Source organism: Trematomus bernacchii, unplaced genomic scaffold (assembly GCF_902827165.1).
Source record: "Trematomus bernacchii unplaced genomic scaffold, fTreBer1.1, whole genome shotgun sequence".
In the NCBI taxonomy this organism is placed as follows: domain Eukaryota; kingdom Metazoa; phylum Chordata; class Actinopteri; order Perciformes; family Nototheniidae; genus Trematomus; species Trematomus bernacchii.
The window spans coordinates 6723827-6745081 of record NW_022987821.1 but is presented as its reverse complement, the minus strand read 5'-3'; the positions used below and the strand labels follow the sequence as shown (position 1 = coordinate 6745081).

The 21255-nt window shown below is 40.4% G+C and overlaps 2 protein-coding genes across 5 annotated transcripts in view; both read left to right on the top strand.

The window, feature by feature from the left end:
• The window catches only part of LOC117499073 (gamma-aminobutyric acid receptor subunit beta-3-like), a 60477-nt gene extending 56042 nt beyond the window's left edge, over positions 1-4435 (top strand). For 2 of the 4 annotated variants that reach the window (XM_034151351.1, XM_034151353.1), the window contains one exon: positions 747-4435. In XM_034151351.1, the coding sequence (XP_034007242.1) occupies positions 747-1118 (372 nt within the window). In that variant the 3' untranslated portion in view covers positions 1119-4435. The remainder of the gene's footprint in view (positions 1-746) is intronic. The other 2 variants (XM_034151352.1, XM_034151354.1) reach the window with 1 other exon arrangement.
• A 9704-nt stretch (positions 4436-14139) lies between these two features.
• Positions 14140-20308, top strand: ndfip2 (Nedd4 family interacting protein 2). Its single transcript, XM_034151350.1, has 8 exons — positions 14140-14349; positions 17795-18008; positions 18723-18853; positions 19213-19300; positions 19690-19814; positions 19895-19961; positions 20048-20155; positions 20228-20308. Exons 1-7 carry the CDS (start codon positions 14323-14325, stop codon positions 20149-20151), a joined length of 756 nt encoding a protein of 251 aa, XP_034007241.1. The 5' UTR covers positions 14140-14322; the 3' UTR covers positions 20152-20155; positions 20228-20308.
• Positions 20309-21255: the final 947 nt, after the last annotated feature.

Below are 21255 nucleotides of genomic sequence, written 5' to 3'. Positions count from 1 at the left end.
CATTAGAGCGACACATCGCGCATGTCAGGATGTGGTTTAAAAAGTGACATGTGGGACTTTTACAGTTACGGCTACATTTGCATGAATGATTGCCGTTGTCCATTAATGTTGATTTGTTTCGTGGTGCACACATCGTAGGCATGGAGTCTGATGTGTGTCCTCTGTGTTTGATTACATTGTTGAAAGTGATGGTGTGGACTTAAATTGCTTCAGTCCGGGGAAAACTATTCCTCACGTGCTACGGTGGGAAATGTCCTCAGGTTGACACCGAAGATCACACCTGTCAAGTCAGGAGCGAGGGCAAAACACTGCACTCAGGATACTGTAGAAATAAAATGTCCTAATGGTCCAAAAAGCCATGGAAGGATGTTGATGCAATTAGTTTTGCATCTCGTCAACTCTTTGTACAGTATATTTTTTTGTCACGTCTTCGTAGATATGTTGCGTCTCATTGCGCCTTTTTGTATCGTGTGTGTTTGTAGATGTTTTGCGTCTCTTTATAGATGGTTTGAGTCTCTGTGGATGTTCTGTGTCTCTCTCTGTGTCTGCTGTTAGAGACTAAACTCCCAGGCCTGTGCCCGGTCGGCCCATTCAGTAATCCTTCCATGATGACATACACATTTCATGGTCTTGAACACACTGAGGGAACAGTGCCTTATCACTTCAGGTGGAGTCCTCTCCAGCTGTTCCATTTATTTGCACATGATGTTGTTAATTAGTTTTTCTTATTTCTTTATCCATTCCAGGCGGAAGCTCACGGCCACGGGAACATCCTGCTCACCACCCTGGAGATCCATAACGAGGTGGTGGGAGGCGAGATCACCACCAGCCTGGCGGACATTAGAAACTCTCAGTCTATGGTGCAGTTGGACAGCCAAGCCTCGTCGCACATCCAGTACCGAAAGCAGAGCGGAGGCATCGGGCCGCGCTCCGCCAGCCGACACTCCCTGGACCGCGCCGCGCAGATCAAACGCAGTCGTCTGCGCAGGCGGTCCTCGCAGCTCAAAATCAAAATCCCCGACCTGACGGATGTGAACGCCATCGATCGCTGGTCACGGATCATCTTCCCCTCCGTTTTCTCACTGTTCAACCTCATCTACTGGCTCTACTATGTCTGATTGGACTGTTTTGTTTGATATGTTTATTGTTGTTTTTATTTTCATCTTAATTTTCCTTTTTTTCTGTTGCTTTTATACATGATGGCATCTGTCGAGGTAAAGACTGCAACACAGGACAAAAAGAAAAACTGACTGAGAAAGACAACTGAGTTTTGGACCAAGTTCTTGTCAAAATTGTTTTTATATTTGCAGTCTTTGAATCCTTAGTTCCATCGTCTTGTTACTTTCTAAAGTATGTACTGTAATTGGGACTTGTGACAGTCATTTCCCAACGCTCTCAGTAATGTGTAAATAGAGAGATACAAAGCCAGCAATTGAATACATATATTTCAGTATTTGCAAAAACCCAATGATAACAAAACGATTTTTCTAATTCAATATAATTAAGAATACTTTATACACAGGTGGTCAGATAAATGCAGGCAATTCCTAACAGTCCATTAAACAAACTAATGTATGTTTGACTGGTACCCTATGCACTATTAATGCATGTAATGATCAACCATAGTGGGAAAACAATGACTTTTGCCTTGGATTATGTCACAACTTTACAGAAGACTTGATTTGTATTTGTTTATAGCATTGATTATATACTTGCTAATGTCATGCAATGATCTGGTACACTTTACCCTAACACAATAATTTAAAGTGGAGGATGTTCTCCTCCGTTCAGGATGACTGAGACTCAGGTTCTGAATCTTTTGCTATTCGACATCTTGTCACTGAAATATCCTTTTTTTGGTCATTTGATAAGGAAACAAAAGCACAAATAAGAATAAAACTGCCATTTTTTCACTTTTACCTTCGAGCAACAGCGCTTCAAGTGATAGCGTGACAGAATTGCACTCAAATTTAAATACTTCCTCTGAAAAAAAAACGTCTTACTTTAATTTACAACAACTGCCAAGGGCCTTTTGGGCGACACGGTTCCTCAACCCATGAAATATTATGATATTTTTGTACTCTGTGTCTTCAGGTATTCGATTGATTTTCCTACCCCGTGTTTTATTTATATTTTTGCTCGACAATGTTGTGGTGAAAGAGTGGAGGAATGAAACCATTTTTTTTGTAAATAAGTACATAATTGTGTATATACATAAGTGTATATATACTGTGTGTACAACCCTGAATTGAAAATGATATGAGCATTTTGTGATTGTCGTTCTGGCTTTTAACCGTCAGAGCATTTAATGGGAAAAAAAAAGACAAAAAAACGAATTCACCAACAGGTCAGTTTCAAGCATCACTTAGTTTTTGTGGGGCACTCTGAATATCTTCTCAAACATCCGACATTGTTGAAGTCTGCTTTAGAAACTGCGTATGTTCACCCTGCATTTCAGAGTTACTGTACGCTCCGTTATACAGCAGCACACCCATTTGGATTTCATTGATTTGCAGACTTATTGTCGACTAATAAGCACATACTAGCGCTGAATGTATCAGGTCCATTCTTCAGGGAGAGGATAATGAGCCATGGTCATCATTTCTCCATCAGAATGTAACACGCCCATTCTTACGAGTGTTGTAGAAACAGAAGGGAGGGATTTTAAAAGTGTGTGCATGTGCATGTGTGTGTGTGAGAGAGATGGGGAATGGATAAGGAGAGCTTGAGATAGGAAGGGCGTGGGTAGACCATTTATTTTCTGTGCTGCTTGCTCGACTGTGGACAAATGTCAACGTGGAATAGTTTTGTGGATAAAAATAGCTCTCCTGTCCCTGTCCCACTCCTTTTGATAAACTGTGTGCCATTCCACCTAAGGTCGCAGAGCAATCACCCACAACCCATGGACGATGATGTAAATGTGTCATAGATACATGACATACAGTGTACGAAAACACGTGAAAACATTCCTACTTGATAAGTTCAGCGATGGGATCAATTTATCAAGTTGTATGTGTACAGACTGATTGATATATGACTTAGAACTGAATGTATTGTACTTGGATTGTTGCTGCACAAATGCAATTTTCTTTCTGGAAACAGGATTGACCTCAACTCTGATTAATTGGGGCTTTAGTTGATTCCCATTCGAGTGACCCCGAGTTTATCGCTGGTTACGGCCCTGTTTTCTACTGTGTAGACGGGGCGCAGTGCACAAAGGACCTGGGTCCAAGAAAGAAGAAAGCTCCATTATTAAATAAAAACATCCGATATATTATAAGCCAAAACATCTTGCGAAAGGTGTGTTCAGAAGACATTTGAAGCGAGTGTTCACCTTGCGTACAAATTTGTGTTTATTCGCCCCAAAACCGTTCGCGGTCAGTTAGCTAGAAATGGACGATCTTTCTGTTACTTCCCTCTCGTCTCAGAATGTTTTCGTTCTGTCTGAACACACAGCAAAAGAGGATGTTTGACTAAAGCACAACGCAATGTTTCTTGATCTCATGCATTCACGCTTGTTACGGCATTGGAAGCAGTTTGTCCAAAAAGCCAAGCGAGGAAGAAGAACGTCCGAATTGAATTTCACAACAGTTCAGCTTCAGTGCTGTGTAAATAAGATATAATAATACAGATTTCTGAAACACTGAAGCTAGAAAATAACTGTTTTACTTCCTGGCTTTTACTGCTTCACTTTGATTTAATCAATTACTTTAGTCTGCAGCTGTACGAGTCGTTACTTTAATTACCGAACAACAGCGTGCAGGTGAAAGAGAGGAGGAGACGGAAACTCTTGATACTTTATCATGCATGCAACGACAATTCGTGACTTTAAAAAAAAAAAAACTCACTCATGAGAGCTGCCAACTGCTCATTTTAGAAATATAATGCCATGTGAGCCTACGATAAAAAGTTTAAAAAAGCAACAAAAAAAAGAGTCATCAAAGACTTCCGGTGTTGTATGGCCTTGGTCCCATATTGGAATGTGAAATGTTCTGTGCTGCCACAAAATGTATTTAGGCTTAGATTTCTACTGTATATCTCTGTATGTTTCTCTTCCTTTTACAATAGATTATCATGTTAAACCATCAAATAAATTATATACATTGTTCTTGTGTATTTGGTATTGCGAGCATGCATGACACTGTAAATAATCTGTACACGTAGAGCAAGATACAATGAACAGCCATTTTGAATAGCATTTTGATATGCCTGTACATATCCCAATATATTTGGAGAATTTCCCAACTCTTCAGGTGCCCTTGAGCAAGGCACTTGAACCCTTTCTGTTTCAGTGCAACCACACAGAAGACGTTTCACTCGACTCCCAGTTGGACATCTTTTGTGTATGAAGTGAACTTTCTGAATGTGTGCCAGAGTGTTGGTGAAAAAGAGTACATTAGTTCCCCGGATAAATAAAGATTGGAAAAGAAAGACACTTTGGAGTCGGAGGTTATTATTCATCATCGTGTTATTCACCCCACTCAAGTGCCACGAGGTGTTTAATTCGCTTAGAGACTAAGTGGTGATATGAAAAGTTAATATCAAGTTGTAACAAGATCAGCTCAAGTATAAGCATTTTACATTCAACCAATCAGATTATGTCAGTCTCCAGAGCAGTACTATCCTGGAGAAAATGACATATCAACTTTAATTTTCACGTCTCTTCTCCTCGCTTATAGCCTCTTTAGAGAAGTTAGCAGAGTGTAATGGGAACCTACAAAGATGGTTTCCTGCTTTAAAGCTAATGAATATAATGAGGCCATTAGAAGGAGGTCAGAGCTACCCAAAGGGACCCACACAGAACTATTTTTGATACCATCAACACAACATCTACACAGAGCGTGAGAAATAAAATAAGGTGTTGTAATGTCATGTTTGGTAGTAGTCTGTTATCACTTTAAAGATTGGGCACTTTAATTCTTGCAAGATGCTTAGCAAAGCAAATAATGCTAATCTACCCAACCCTGCAGATGCAGTATATCTACACATACTGGGTTAACTATAGTTACTGTAAATAATACATTGGATGTAATTAACTGAGCACCAGCTGGGTGAACGCAAGTGATCCAAGCAATGCAATTCATTAAGGGTGAGTCAAATAACGTAGTCTCTATGGGACCATTCGTAAAGAAGTACAACTGGAAACAACTGCAGTGGGATTAACGTTAGCTGTGGGTCACAATGAGTTTACATTTCTTGACCAATTACAAATCAAGGAGCCCAAAACAGAGGCGAGGAATCCAACGATACATGTCAGCACTAACAGGAAGTGAGCTGATACAAGGTGTATTAGTGCTAACAAGTAGCTTGAAGGTCTGTAAAGTGTTAAATCTTAAAAGTAAGTAGTCACTGTAGTGCGGCAAACATGCATCTTAATTAAAAGGTGATGTGAAGAGATTCTGCAGCCTTTGAAGCTCCGACTTTATCCTTATGTAACTCCACTGACTGTACAAGCACTAGTGTCAACAAAGACAATGCAAAAAAACATTGACAAAAGGAATATTATGGCAAACTTTCTAACACATGAAGAAACTCCAAACCTTCACATCTTCCACAGAACTCTTGCATTATGAACTCTTGGTCTCTAAGATCATAACCAAGCACTTTACTCCAGTGAATGTACTTCATTTCCTCCACCCTTGGAAATATAGGATAGGGTTTTTTGAGCATAAGGAATCCAAAAGTTGGTATATATCCAAAAGTAAGGTGAAAAAAGTACTTAGCCACAGTTAGCATGAATCTAAGATGCATGATGTGGGTGGAAATAAAGTAATTGAATATACGCATTCTCTTCTGAGGAGCTAGAAAGCCGCTTCACTTTTAGTCAGTTTCTGAGAAATAATTGTCTCAGGTCGAGGACGTATTATCGGCCATATAACACTATTTAATATGCATAATGACTTTAAGAAAATGCTGAGCTTTGCTTCCCAGTCCCCCCATGCTTCTCCACAATATATGAGTCCCTTGGGGTACGCGTGAAATATTTGTAATCTCTTTCCTTTATAATGTAAAGGGGGTTCTTACCCCGAGGTACACTGCGCCGTTTATCATTAAACTAATCATTAAAGAATATCATCGTTCAGCAGTTTGAGGGGGGCTGTTGTTGATAACAAGGCACACGTATAAAGCATGCCACTGTTATGGCAGTTATAATGTGCTATAATGAGGCCGAGCCAATCATAAGGGCTAAAGGGGAACACAAGGCCAATTATTGGATAATCAAGCCAGAATGATGGCTTTGTAGGCAGTTCTATGTTGGATGGGCTTTAAAATAACATGTTCTGTCAGTATGTTTGTTGATCAAGCAACCTACGTGCAGTTCTTCCCTCTGCTACATCAAATTCAAAGAAACCAAAGGGAACATTTGACTTCTTCTGCTGTCAAACCGTTTCTAGCACACCAGGTCCCCAGATCATCTCCGCACTCAGTTTTTGGAGAGGGGAAAAAAGTGCAGCACACTCCTACTCTTCAACTTTGTCAGGTTCGGTTGGAAAAACCTCCATCAGACCTGATTTGAGAACGTCCACACAGATGTATGATGAATTTCAGTTCATATCAAAGCTTACAGTCCTGTCCGTTTCTCAGGAGCTCGATAACAGAGATATTGATAGATGACCTCGGGTAAACAAGATGCCAAGTCACTAATAAAAACCACTCGAGAGGGCCGTGAAGCAAAAGTCAACTAAAGGTTATCGACACAAAAGACACAACATTATTTTTTACAAGCAGCATCACTCATTTTGATCTCATCGACTCGGTCTGGATCCTGAAGCTTTAAAAAAGGAACAAGCTGTTCACACATTAGTTAAAAATATCGCAATGGATAACTAGACGGATAAAAGGGCATAGCCTCTGGGCTTGACATCCTTTTCTGGCAGTGCAAAGGATCTGGATCTGAATAATTGCTCAAAGAGTTATGATGGTGCGCAGATATTAAGGGTGATGAATATTGTCAAAACTATACACGGATCATGGTTCTTCATTTTCAGGCAATAAGCATCAAAAGGTTTTAATTGGTGGGGGGGGGGGGGGGGGGGTGGAGTAAGAGGCGTGAGCTGCTCTGAAGCTCTGTGGTAAATGACTTATTGCTTTCATAAAAGTGCAGCGAAAAGAATATGAATATTTAATTATTGTTATTTCTTTGTTTCTTGTGATTAGAAGCTGAATCGCTCCAATGGGGACATGGGGTCGCAACACAAGCTAATATTATATAATACAACAAAGAGAAATGAACAAAAAGAACATGCAGGACCAAAGATATGTTTATTTTATGAAATATTCTTCCCACAAGCAATGTACTATTAACAGAGGCCAAGAGCCGTCAGCATGCTGGCAACTTTTGAGCCTAAACATGTGTTGCTTAGAGCTAAATGCTAACATGTTGGTTATGTTACCATGTTCACCATCTTAGTTTATCACCTGAGCATGCTAACATTCCTTTATAAGCACTGTCACAAACCAAAGAGGAACTTCTCAGCAGGAAACCGATGGACTGTCCACTCCAAGTAGGGAATGAGTCCTTACCTCAAGTGAAGGAGTTCAAGTATCTCGGGGTCTTGTTCTCGAGTGAGGGAACAATGGAGCGTGAGATGGGCCGGAGAATCGGAGCAGCGGGAGCGGTACTGCAGTCGCTTTACCGCACCGTTGTGACGAAAAGAGAGCTGAGCCAGAAGGCAAAGCCCTCTGTCTACCGGGCCATTTCCGTTCCTACCCTCACCTATGGTCATGAAGGATGGGTCATGACCGAAAGAACGAGATCGCGGATACAAGCGGCCGAGATGGGTTTTCTCCGCAGGGTGGCTGGCGTCTCCCTTAGGGATAAGGTGAGAAGTTCAGTCATCCGGGAGGGACTCAGAGTTGAACCGCTCCTCCTTCGCGTCAAAAGGAGCCAGTTGAGGTGGTTCGGGCACCTAGTAAGGATGCCACCTGGGCGCCTCTCTAGGGAGGTGTTCCAGGCACGTCCAGCTGGGAGAGGGGACCGAGGGGTAGACCTAGGACCAGGTGGAGGGATTATATCTCTTCGCTGGCCTGGGATCCCCCAGTCAGAGCTGGTTGATGTGGCCACGGATAAGCGGGAGAAGATGGATGGATGGGACAAACCACAGAATTATATAAATTGAGATGTTGACATAATACCGTTAACTAAAAAGTCAGGGGGTCTCTTCCTTTCTCCGTTTCTGGTGATAGTCTGCTAGTACTTTTTGTAATTGGTCCAAAAGTGTGAACCATCACAAAGATTAAGTTGATAGCCAAGGAGTCATGGAAAATGGCTTTTAAGAGTCGTAGAAATGGAAACTTTGATACAAGTTTATGGTGTGTGATGTAAGCTAACGTTAGCAACACTTTGCTATGGATAAAACTGGATTCATGCTACCAAGAAATAATGTTTGAGCATCTATCATTGTCCTGTACTTGTGACCTATTCTCTTTAAAATAAACCTTTGTTAAAGTTTTGGTACAACTTTTAATGTTTTGGGGAAAGAATCTGTTTCATAATCTGTCTGCACTCATGCTGGGAACCTTAACCTACTTCACAACACTTCTTCTCTCCGTCTTTCACACTCAGATCATCAATAGCTGCGAGATAAAACACATTTCAACTTTTAGCACGGTGCTGCTCAAACCAAGCCCTCCACGGTCGCATAGCAACAGCAGCTTTAACAGCTTCCTACAGTGGATGTGTTTAGTGCTGCTTTTTAAAAAAACAAGGCACCCCATGGACACCGGGGCCAAGTTGTTATGATGGGAATATGAGGCAGATTACTAACATTTGTCCCCTTTTTAGTTGTGGTTTTGTTCTGCTGAGTGGACAGTAAGAGGTGGATTCCCAACCCCTGATTGTTGACCCAAAAAAAAGCCCCGAAAACTCACGAGGCGGTGTCGATTCAGCCCGTGTTTCTTGTGGAGAAACTCACTGAATGAATTCTTTCTGATGTCTTGTTTCTTTCTTTTTCTCCCCTCGCTGCCTGCCAACTGACATACTTTCTTTTAATTCATCAGCAGCATGGCGAGCGATGGAGGGAGCGTGGGAGAGAGTAGGAGGGAGAATGGGAGGATGGAGAGAGAAAGAAAGTGTGTTTCAGCATCAAAAGACTGTCTCGGAGACTAGTGGGAATACATTGACTCTTCGATGTGCTTTTTGATGATGCCTCTGTGTTTTATGAACCCAGTGATACACAACAGCAGAGTATTAGCCTACTTCTCCCTGTACAGTTCTCACCCTCTGTCTCGCTCTCCGTCATCAACACTCATTATTCCCTGTCTCATTATAAGCGGTGTTTTATTGTGTAACACACACACACACACTTCCTGGCATCAGCTGGGCGTACTGTACCAGACAATATTTTGATGGCTCATCCTTCCTACAATGAAACCTCCCGAGTCTCTAGACAATACACTTTTCTTGAACATCCCTGAATCATTAAACATTTAAAGGGGCTATTCCCGAAGTGTTCAATACCACAGAGAATAACAAGTCCTATTATGTACAGTATGACCCAGAAACAACGCACTCATATCTTAAGTCACATCTGCAATAAACACTAAGAAAAACCGGCTCTTTGGAGATAGATGAAAGGGAATAGTGACCACTGTTTTACCCGGTCAACCGGAGGCTTTGTAGAGACGACACAAATGACGTCAAATTAAACATGATTTCATCAGTAGCTGTCTTCATGTCTTTGGAGAATACAGTGGTGTCAGGCTATTTGATTTAACTGACGACATCATCCGGTGGAAATTCAATGTGTAAATTGGCTAATTGTTATTGACAGGAGGCAATACCCTGGATACCATCTGAAACATATGGGACCCCATTGGTCTACTCTGCCCAAAACGAAGGTTACAAATCTTAATTTACCATTAAGAAGAATGACGAGGGTGTAATTTGTCCCGCCATGACGCGTGCTACAAAACCAATAAGAGACACAACGAGGTGTCAATCACACACACACACACACACACACACACACACACACACACACACACACACACACACACACACACACACACACACACACACACACACACACACACACACACACACACACACACACACACACACACACACACACACACACACACACACACACACAAAATGTGAATTCTGACTGACCGTATCAGACAGCCCAACGTTATATGTCTAAATTCAACCCTTAACTTAATCAAAGTAGCTTTTGGGTGTAGACATTAAGTAAGTGTAGCAGTACGTTTCAAATGGTCATGATACGTTTGGAAAATCAGCTTCATTTGTGCTAAATATTCTCACTGAAGTTCTCTAACATTAAATGTAATTAGCTCACTTTACACCATCTTGATTTTCACCCAGTAATTACACAAACTTCCACAAAAAATGACTGTCTTATAAAAAGAGGCCAGACGCGTTGGAGTGATTTAAATGCCGACAGTTTCTTGATTTTAAAACAGAATGCAGGCTTAAAATCACTTGTTACACCGCCATGTTTAGTACTGCACATTTCCATTTAATGTGTTTAGAAATTATCAGGCTGTCATACCATTTGTTCTCAACACACACACACACACACTCACACACACACACACGACAGGAGCTCTTCTATTCCCTGGGCTCATTATGTTCAGAACAAAGTGAGCGGTGGCTGCCAGGAGAGCAGGAGCGCAGAACAAAAGTACCTTTGTTTCAAACGTCGCCATATATCTCCAACAGGGTTAACAAGTGCGTTTTATCCTTGTGGCGGCAGGATTCTGATCCAATGTATTTAAGTCCCTTTTATTTGAAACAATATAGGATCAAAGAAAGCTAAGAAATAGCTCAACTGTATATTTTTTACAGGAGTTTGGTTTGCTGGACTAATTGAGTGCATATTTTTTACTCTAAATAAGGATTGTGACTCAAAATGCATGAGGGTTTCTTAAGTGTAGGTGAGAAATAATTAAGGATAAGCTACATTCAGTGTTTGAACAGCACAGGGACATAAAAAACAAAGCACCTTAAAGTATAATCTTGTGTTTTCTGCCCTCTGTTGGACGCTCTAAGTATTTGCACTGTATGCCATCACAGATTCACCCGCCCACTCACTCATCTGCAGACACAGGGAGGCGTGTACGTGTGATTAATGCTCTCCGTTTTCACATTTCTTGCTAATTAGCAGCTGCTTGTATCTCATACCGTCGGTTATTTAAAAGACATTTTATTTAGCCTGTGTCGATAGAGCCTCAGACAACATAATTACACGTTTAATTACTCCATGTTTGTAGTTTGTGTCGTGTAGGGGCCAATTTCATGGACAGAGTTTCTGCTTATTTACACTTTTCAATTACTGCCTTCCTCACATACTGCCAGTGGGGGAGATGGCAACTTCATGCAAAGATTTCTCTGTATTCTTTATTTACTTTCTGATATATTGTGTAACAGTTGCTTGCAGTGGGTATATCAGAGGACAAAGGACCCTTTACAAGATGAAGAATATACATGGGAACCCGTAATAAATGTCTATAATTTGTGTTACTCAATCGTAATTCAAATCATAACCAAGTTGATAAAAATGTATTTTAATGTTTTAATTTTCCTGGAGGTAATAATGTAACTTTTTATACAGAAAATCAAGACTTACAATTCGGACACTTCCAAATATTAACTTACAATTCACAAATGAATTATACTGGTATGAAAACGATGTAGCCGCGCTCTTACTGGGAGTCTTTTTATTCTGTCAGGGGACAAATGAATGGTGCTTTTGTTAAATGGACTTCCCCTTTTGTGATGGTGGGGATAACTGATGGTAGATATGTTGAATAATTAATATCCATTGCAAGAAAACACAACACATCCCCTTTCCCTACTCCTTTCATTTAAACTGTTTGATTTGTATCCTGTAGAGACTTCTGTATACATTGTGAAACCTTCCTCTGATGCAATTTTCCCCACATAAATTGACTCGAACTACACTGCAGCTACAGGCAATTAAATCGCGACTTGTGTCCCTGCGTTTCTACCAGATGTCTCTCCTGTAAGACACGCTGCCATCAGCCTCTCCTCCAGTCAAACTGCAGCGCTCTCAGCATAGGAATGAGTCTGCAGCGTCTGACAGAGACACCCACTGTTTCTTTATATAACACCTTTTTTTACAGCACCTATTTACCTTGAAATGATGTTGCCAAGTAACAGCATCCTGATTGTTGTGTGTGAGTGTTTGTGTGTGTGTGTGTGTGTGGGTGTCTTCATGCAGGTGTGTGTGTGTGTGTGATGGATGTGCTAAAGTGCCGTTATGGGCTTCTAACAGCAGCTGGGAAAATGACTTCAAGTCGTCCTTACCCTGCTGCAGATCTGCTGCTTTAAAAAGGTACAGACAGGAAGGAAGTCATACATCTCCACTGCACTTGAATCCTTACTGATGCTAATGCCTGCCGCCTTGCAAAGGGCAAAACACTTAATGATGCAGTTCATTGCACCTGCTTTTTCCCTTTTTTTTAACGTGTTTTTCACATTTTCTTCCAACCTCTTTCACCCTCTCTGTCTCAGCATGAGCTGCTTAACTGATACATGTACTACAGTAATCCTCTTCTTAGCGAATGGGATTAATATTTAATTCAAGAAGAGCCTTTTATCAATACCTCGCTGTGTTTTCATTGTTCGCCCTGTTTAGGGTGGCTTTACCCAGCTTTTGGCAAATTGAAGGAATGGCATTCATGTGATAGATGAAGCTGATAGGCGTATCAGGACATCGCCTAATCACTGGTTAAAAAGCCCACTAATTGCACATCTTAAGTGTTAGAGGGAGCAGTTAGCATATTGATAGAAATACAGTGCAAGTCACTGGGGTTATAAATGAATAATGTGAGAAATAACATACTATTAGTAATGCATTACAGCAACAAATATGCATTATATTCTTAATGATGCACTGCTGCGAGGCTTCTGAACCTGAACTATCCCTTCAAAGTCAATCCCTAATGGTTTCTGAACCTCTTTGTGCTTTATCCGTAAAACTCCAGGACTTGCATTCATAAAAAGTACCAAGAGCCTATTGTGCGCTGATCCACTGCAATGCTGATCCAGGATTAGCCCGGAGGCAGGAACACATGACAGAGTAAACTTCAGGAGGCGGTAAGGACACAAATGCCTCCTATATGACTCACTGTTTATGCTTTTGTAAGTGTTGCCAACATATTGCAGTGTGCAATCCAAACAAATATGATCTGCTGAGGGTTCTTTTCTGCAGGAGGGACCTCAGGGGGGTCAGGACCTGTTTGTTTATATGATGTTTCACATACAGAAAAACAGATCTCTAAAAAGAAAGGGATATCCTAGAGGCTTCAGGACAGTATAGAAGAACACAGCAATCAATCAATCAATCAATCAATCATGTTTACACAACTCAGCTGTCTCTACTGGCTAGTGTTTTTTTTCCTTGTCAAAAGTTACTCTCATTAAGGCTTTCACAATTGGGTAAAAAAATGCCCTCTGCTATAGCCTCCTTCTTCATGGCCTTCTACTGCTATCAAAATAGCTACACAATACTTTAAAAGAGATAAGTAATTAAAGAGATGTATGTTGTAGTGTTGTATCTTTGAACAACTGAAGCATGCAAAGCTATGTCCATGATATAAACTGGATTTTGGCTCCACCTAGTGTCTCATCTGTTCATTTGTGGTTTGCGTTTGCGTCATCACGCTTGCTCAATCCGTGGCATTCTGTAAACCTTCCCCTGCATCAAGTTAGCAAGAGGCACGCGGAGTTGGCCTTCAAAATAAAACATCGAAAGAAGATGATTAGAGTGAGTACTACATCATTTTTCGAAAGCAGTGGTAGAAGGAAACCAAGTATATCAAGAACTGTACTTAAGGTCAGTTTTAAAGACAGACAGACAGACAGACAGATAGATATGCGTTGCAGCAGCATAAAAAAACAAGGCAATGTACATAAGAGAAATGAAGACACAAAAAATAAACAGTCCAAAATATATTTTTTATATATTACAGTCCATATGTATATTTATCAGACTAAAGGTTGAAGCCAAAACTGGAATCAAAGGTTATTAATAATTCGTTGATTATTACTGTATTATTATTATTTGACTGTTATTTGAATACTATTTGTGATGCATTACATTGTTATACATTTTATTTTGAAATATCTGACAGGAAGTGATCGAGTCAAAGAAACCGTTTGACCGTTGCTTTTCACCAGGAACGGTGTTTTTCTAAAACGGCTGTACATAGCAGCCATTTCTGATCGTTTCTCCTGCTGTTTATTGTAGGTTTGTTGTGAGGGGAGTCTCTCTCGGAGTGACAACAACTCAAAGGTTTTCTTCTGGGTTGTTTTCCCAGCTGAATCCGGTCGGGATGGATCCAACGAGCCGATACCAAGTGGTGAGTTTGGGACGAGAAATATTAAAAACACCGAATCATAGCTCGGCCTGATACAGGAAACAAGGCCTTGGTAAACTTATTTTAAATTATATCACACATATCACAAAGATAATAAAGTAAAACAAGTCATTTTGCTTCTAAATTGTTATTTTTGTTGTATTTAAGGTGTTCATTTTTCCTCAGATTGTTATGTTTTGACTGACAGTTGGTACTTCCGCATCTGCTAAGCTAACGTTAGCTAGGTAGCAGAAATTAATCTTGTTTTGTTGTTTGTTGCCACAAACAACAATTGTTAAAATATATCAGAAGAAAAAACCACATCACATCAATGTTTGTTACAATAATTCAAACTCAGGGCTTTATGTACCAAAAAATAAGGTTAAAAACTAAATTTACAATAAAATACAATGAATTAAGGTGTTTTAAAATTGATTAAATTGTTGGGATTTTTTACTTTTGCTTCATTTATTTAAGCTTTGCATCCTGATTAAATATGTGATACACTTGATAAACCATGTCTTGGGTAGGACCATAATGACATTTAACATTGTGATAATAACAAAAATGATAATAACAAAGTAACTAACTGTTATAAGTGATCAGACTGTGTTATAACCCATTGCATACATTTTAATTAAGAACTTAATTGAGATTACACGTGGCAGTAAAATGTGTGTTACCACTATGAGAAAAAAAGCTATGTGGGTGTAGGGATGGAAAAAGAAGGCAACCTGACAATGTGGTGATGTTTGAGCTGACATTAAATGTGTCTAAATTAAATTGTCCTGCTCAAAGTAACAAAGAGTGGCTGAGACATGTTGGTGGTCACTTTGAAATAAAGTGCACTTTGTGCTCTGATGCCTATGGGCATGTGAGTTATAATCCCTCAGGATTCAGTGCCAGCCAAAGCAAACTCTAATTGTTCAACCCTGGAACAAAGTGCAGATTTCAACATTTCAGAGATTAAATCAGCTTTTAAACAGCGGACTCTCAAGGATGTGTTTTGACACTTTGCTGTACGACATATTCTTGCCTCGCTGATAAAAAAAGTTATCTGATGTGGTTTTTAGACAGCCTGATCTTCAATGCCTTTTTCCCTTTAGCTCTATTATTCTTCCCTAAATAACACTTACAATTGCTTTAAGTACATGGTATAGCTTCTCTGAGCAGGCCCACATGTTTTTGGGTATATTATACGAGGAGGCTATGTTATTACCACCTTATGTAATGTCCTGTGTGCGGGGGTGTGACATGCTTTGTCCTTGATTCTCAGCCACTCATTCACTCTAACCCCTGCAAGGTGGTTTCAATTGGTTTCCTTTCTGAGAACTGTATCTGCATTTCACTGAACAAGTGTCCTTCTAATAATGACTACACTGTATTCCTTTTTGACTACGGTTAGTAGATAGTTGAGCTCTGACTGTAGTTATCAGTCAGCTGTTATTACAGAGGGTGTTGCTTTACCACAACAGGAATATTTCCATGAAGTCTTAAGTAAACACAATACTTACTTTGTTTAACCTACCTTTCACACACATGGGTATAACACTGATCATTATCATTCTTGATAGATACAGAGGTTTCAACCTTGTATTCAACACAACCTTAACAACAAAACTGCAATGGAGGAAATGACTGAAATGGTAGAAGTGATTAAACTTTCAATGTTTTGTATCAACACAAGTCTGCAGATCAACAGCATAATGCTAGCTTTGGACATTGTGTTCTAGGAATTTACTCAAACGGCGTCACTTCCTTCTTTCAATTTCGTTTTTTAATAAATGTTTTACACGGCTCTAATCTAGTTGAACTTGCTCAGCAAAATTGAAGTAGTCGTCTACAGTTCTTATCTGTCAATAACAGGGTAGTGTAGAATCTTTCTAAGGGTAAACACCACTGGATGGACCATAACGTCACCACATTATATGGACTGCTGAGTTTCCCCCAATAATATAGGATTAAAAACTAAAAAACATTTTATCCAGGTCAATATAGTTATTATTGAGCATTAGGTTGAGGGATACTGTGTGAATTTCTCCCACACTTTGCCCATGCAGTTTTCCCGCCAGCTTCTCTGTAACTACAATTTTCTCTTTGCCCTTCTGTAATTTCACAGGGCGTTTGTCTCTGGTTTCTGTCACTCACTAGGCTGTAGTGGAGTCTGTTATTAACTGATTACATGAACGCATCACGCTCTCAGAGACCTTCCTGTGTCGACATACCACTGTAGTCTCACGTCTCTTTGCTTACCGTGCCAAACATTCAGCTAAAGATCAGACGGGGAAGTTATGACCCTGCAAACATATGAGCTGCAGACTTTTTCAACTCAACAAATACTTCCAGATAGCTGTTAAATCCAAGGTTGTAAATTCAGTGGAAGCACCGCGATAAAAACCACTGTGAGTTAAGCCAGTTTAAAAGGTCTTTTTTCATTTGCAGTATATTCATACAGCTCTGACACATCAATGAGATACAAAGGAGCTGGTTTACATCCCTCATAGTTAGGCAATTTGAATACAATGTGGGAATAGCGGACACGCCAATACCAGTTAAACTACTACATAGAGAGGTAATAACTCAATATAAATACAACCATGCAGCCCTCAAAATGTTTGGTTTCATTTTCATAAAACTTGAAGGGAGTATAACTAATGAAGACAAACTAACCAGTACTACACTTTTATTCTTAGCACTGTGATATAAACAGTAATATCTAAACTACTGGAAAAATGCACCATATGCTAAAGTTTCAACCAATTTCATACTGCATGTTTTTCAAAGTTGTTGCCCATGTCAACACACACTCACTCAGCTTAGAGTATCAACAGAAAAAAGGGAACAAGAATCCGTTCTGCCTGACCCACATTCTGCGCTGACAAACAAAAACAGATTGTGTAAAGCTTATAAGTTACTTAATAACTACCTGATGCAGTGCAGCTTTCAGTGCCACTATAAAACTGATTGGCTTAATACGTAGCTTAAATAACAATGGCCCTGTTTCATGGTGTTCTATAGAAAGCTGTTCTTTTTTCTCTCAGCTCTAAAAAGCCGTTCTTTCTGCCGGGCAGGAAATCCCAGATTGATGCCATTTTTAGAAACTTGACACATCGCCTCAAGCAGCTACTCGTTTGTTCGGCTGACTGATCAGCTGATATCGCCGAACTCTCTAACCCCCGACTCATCCACCAGACTCAGGGACAATAAGACTGTTAATAACCTGGACTTTTGAAAGGACATCCATAACATTCATCTGTCTGCAACTTATATATATATATCAATATTACAATTACTTGTATATAGACTATATCTTTTCTGTAAAGCACTTTGGGCTGCTTTGTGCATGAAAGGTGCTATACAAATAAAGTGTATTATTATTATTATTATTATTATTATTATTATTACATATGACAATAAAAGCCTTGAACCTTGAATCGTGTTCCTCCAGTTCCACAATGAGGACGACTCTTCTGAGGCCTCGACCAGCGAGCCGCAGCCGTGCACTTCTGCCTCCGTCCAGGCTGCCACATCCAGCCCGGACCAGAACCAGACCCAGGTGCTGGCAGGGGAAGCATCGGGACCCATCGCTCAGGGGGAGTCTGACTCTGAGGCTCCTCCCCCCCCTTACGCCTCCATCGACCTGGGAGCCTCCGCAGCATCCGGTACGCACTGAATCACACTCTGTATATTATGTACTTCCTCTATTTTCCAGTTCCTAACTCATGAGTCAGTGATGATTTCCATGACAGCGCTAACACATTAGCTTCATAACATGCAGTCCTGTTTCTTCCCCTTTTCTTTTATTGACGTTTAGCAGCAAACAATTAGTGTTTTTTTCAAGACATAGTAATTGTACATCTTAAGTTTGTCTGTCCGAAATTGTCCGATCAATACGAACATTAGGGATCGATCAGGACTTCACAGTGAAATCATACGTTTGTAAAAATAAAATCTGGCCTATGAGGTTTTACGAAATCAGTCCACTTTCTCCATCCAATAGTTCCAGTTTGTGATTGACAGATGATGTTATCCTCTCCATTTTGTAAATGTCCATGGTAATATCCATCCATGCGTTTAAAGTTGGGCTATCAGGTGATAACCACTTCTTTGTAAGAGCTTTTTTACTCACCACCAGCAACAGATTTAATATATATCAGCTTTTTCAGTCCATCCTTGAGGTATGAGTCCAAAAAACAAAGTCTTACTCTCCATGGGAACATGACATTTGGCATTATGTATCTCTCTCCAAAAGACCTCAATAACAGGGCAGTCCCAGAAAACATGATAATGATTTGCATTTGAATTTCCACAGCAGTCTGGGGAGTTTTTTCATCCCCTTTTAACCCCCTCCTCTCCCTCTCTGTTTCTCCCCACAGAGACCAGTTATAGAGCGGACTTCCCAGTGCCCCCCCCCTACAGCGTCGCCACCTCACTGCCCACTTATGACGAAGCAGAGAACGCCAAAGCAGCCGCACTGGCTACCTCCGCTGTGGATATGATGCCACAGGTGAGGACACACGCTCACACACATTATGTCACTGTTCTGTGTTTCTATTACCTTGTTTCATTAAAGTCTTAAGTAAAGTACAATTAACTGCAAGCTTGGGATGCTGATTCTGCAACTTACAGACACTTATGAACTAAATAAATGGTAGTAATTGGTCTTCATTACATGTAGAAGTTGTATTACGTCTCTTATGTGCTAAGCTACATATGATGAATTCCACCAGTATCAGATGAGTCATTCTTCTTTAGAGTTGATTTAGAGATGATTTGTGGCAACGCCTCTTAGTCAAACAGCTCTCAGGGTGATCTGTGGTCTTTGTGTAGTGGATGTTTAACTGAATGTATATTTGGTAAATGCAGGATGATGAATTCCCTCCCAGAGACGATTTCAGTGACGCCGATCAGCTCCGAGTTGGGAACGATGGAATCTTCATGTTGGCCTTTTTCAGTAAGTCTGAGGGCTTGAGCCACGATTAATATTATAATTGTTCAACTCCAGTGTCATGTATCCCTTTTAGGATTGTTCCTGACGTAAACACATGGCGTAACGTGACGTCACACAAGGCCAACATTCAGATGATTATCGTCTTGTGTTTGCATTTCATTTAAAGTAGTCCTAATCCGCCTCCAACAACATGCAATTCTCACCCTACATAAATGCCCAGGGCAAAAACACATTTCTTTATTATTGATTCTGCAATAAATAAGTGTTTTGAAGACTTGGCATTGCTATGTCCGTCTCTTTTGTCGTTGTAAAACAATTTGAGTGGTTGCCTCTGTGTTTACCCCTGCCATTTCTTTATTCTTGTCGTTTTTAACATCTGTTTTTCCCCGCAGTGGCCTTCCTGTTTAACTGGATCGGGTTCTGCCTCTCCTTCTGTCTGACAAACACCATCGCCGGACGCTACGGAGCAATCTGCGGCTTCGGCCTCTCCCTCATCAAGTGGATCCTCATCGTCAGGGTACGTTCACAGTTGTACTTTCTGTGCCTAATTGAATTGTAACTTCCTTGTGTACTGAATGTGACGGTCTGTGTGTTCAGTTCTCTGACTACTTCACCGGCTACTTCAACGGGCAATACTGGCTCTGGTGGATCTTCCTGCTGCTCGGTAAATATATTGCAATGTTTATATATTATTTTGAAGTCTTGCATTATTTTGCCCTTTCTCAAGTGAACTGTGTTTTCCCTCACCAGGCATCCTGCTGTTCTTCAGGGGATTCATTAACTATCTTAAAGTCCGCAACATGTCAGAGAATATGGCGACTAACCATAGAACACGCCTGTTCTTCCTCTACTGAAAAGGTAAATATCTTCGAAAAAAGTAGGTCACAACATCGCTGCTTTCTGTAATGTTTTTTATCTGATTTCTCACAGGTTTCCACATTATTACCATTCCTTTCTGATGTAACCCCCCCAGCCCCCCCCCCCCCCCCCCCCCCCAGCCCCCCCCCCCCCAGCCCCGCCCCGCCCCTTCCTCTAATGACCTGAGTGAGAAGCCTTGCAGTGAAGAGAGGAGACGGGGAAGAGAACGTAGGGAGAAAGTGCTACTAGTCTCATTAAAAAAACGCCTCACTGAACTTCTGAACTCAGTCGAAAAACAAGTCTTTGATGATCAGTCTCCTCCCTGGCTTTGTTTTTCATTTCCCTTTGATTCAAAGCTCTTAACATTTAAGAAAGGGTCCCATGTATGTGTCATGTATCTCAATACGATAAAATAATTCGCCCAAAACGAGATATCAAAGAGATTAAAAGTCGTGGAAACATCACAATGGAACTATTTCAATAACTTCCCCTGTGTAAACAAACGAGACACCAGTGCTTTCAGCTTGTGTCTGACATTTACAAACAGACAATGTACAGGAAGTGGAAACATTTGATATTCAAATCTCCCCGTCAGCTTTACCTATCATTTAATGCGACAAAGATCAAGGATCAAGAGTGCAGCTTGATTGACCTTTTGCTCATTAAATGATATCGTGGAGCAGTTTGAGCACTCGCTAAGCCATTCCACAATGTTTAAGTTCAGGGAGTTTGGAAAAAGTCTTACTTTATTACAGTAGCATTTTTACATTTTAACTAACGTGTGGCGAAAGTCAGTCTACTTGAGCTGACAGTGTGCATCCTTCTAACATCTGAGCCAAGAGGAAATGTAGAATATTTTCATCCTGATCGCAGAGACCCTGAAGCTTTTAGTGTTTCTTCAAATATGACAGAAAACTGAATTAATTCAAAACTAATCAGATGAATTAAGGTATTTTGAAATAGCTGGAAAAGGAAACAAGATATTTTTAATACTCTCTTTTTGAGCCACTAGCAGACAAATGTGTGCTTTACTAAAAAAAATACCAAAAGCTAACTACAGAAGTTGCTTTGTTCGGCTTTCTTTGCCTTTTATAAGACTT

Coding starts and splice junctions, on each gene's coding strand:
- ndfip2 (XM_034151350.1), top strand. CDS start 14,323: ATGGATCCAACGAGCCGATACCAAGTG. Junction 14,350..17,794: donor CAACGAGCCGATACCAAGTG/GTGAGTTTGGGA, acceptor GTGTTCCTCCAG/TTCCACAATGAGGACGACTC. Junction 19,815..19,894: donor AGTGGATCCTCATCGTCAGG/GTACGTTCACAG, acceptor CTGTGTGTTCAG/TTCTCTGACTACTTCACCGG.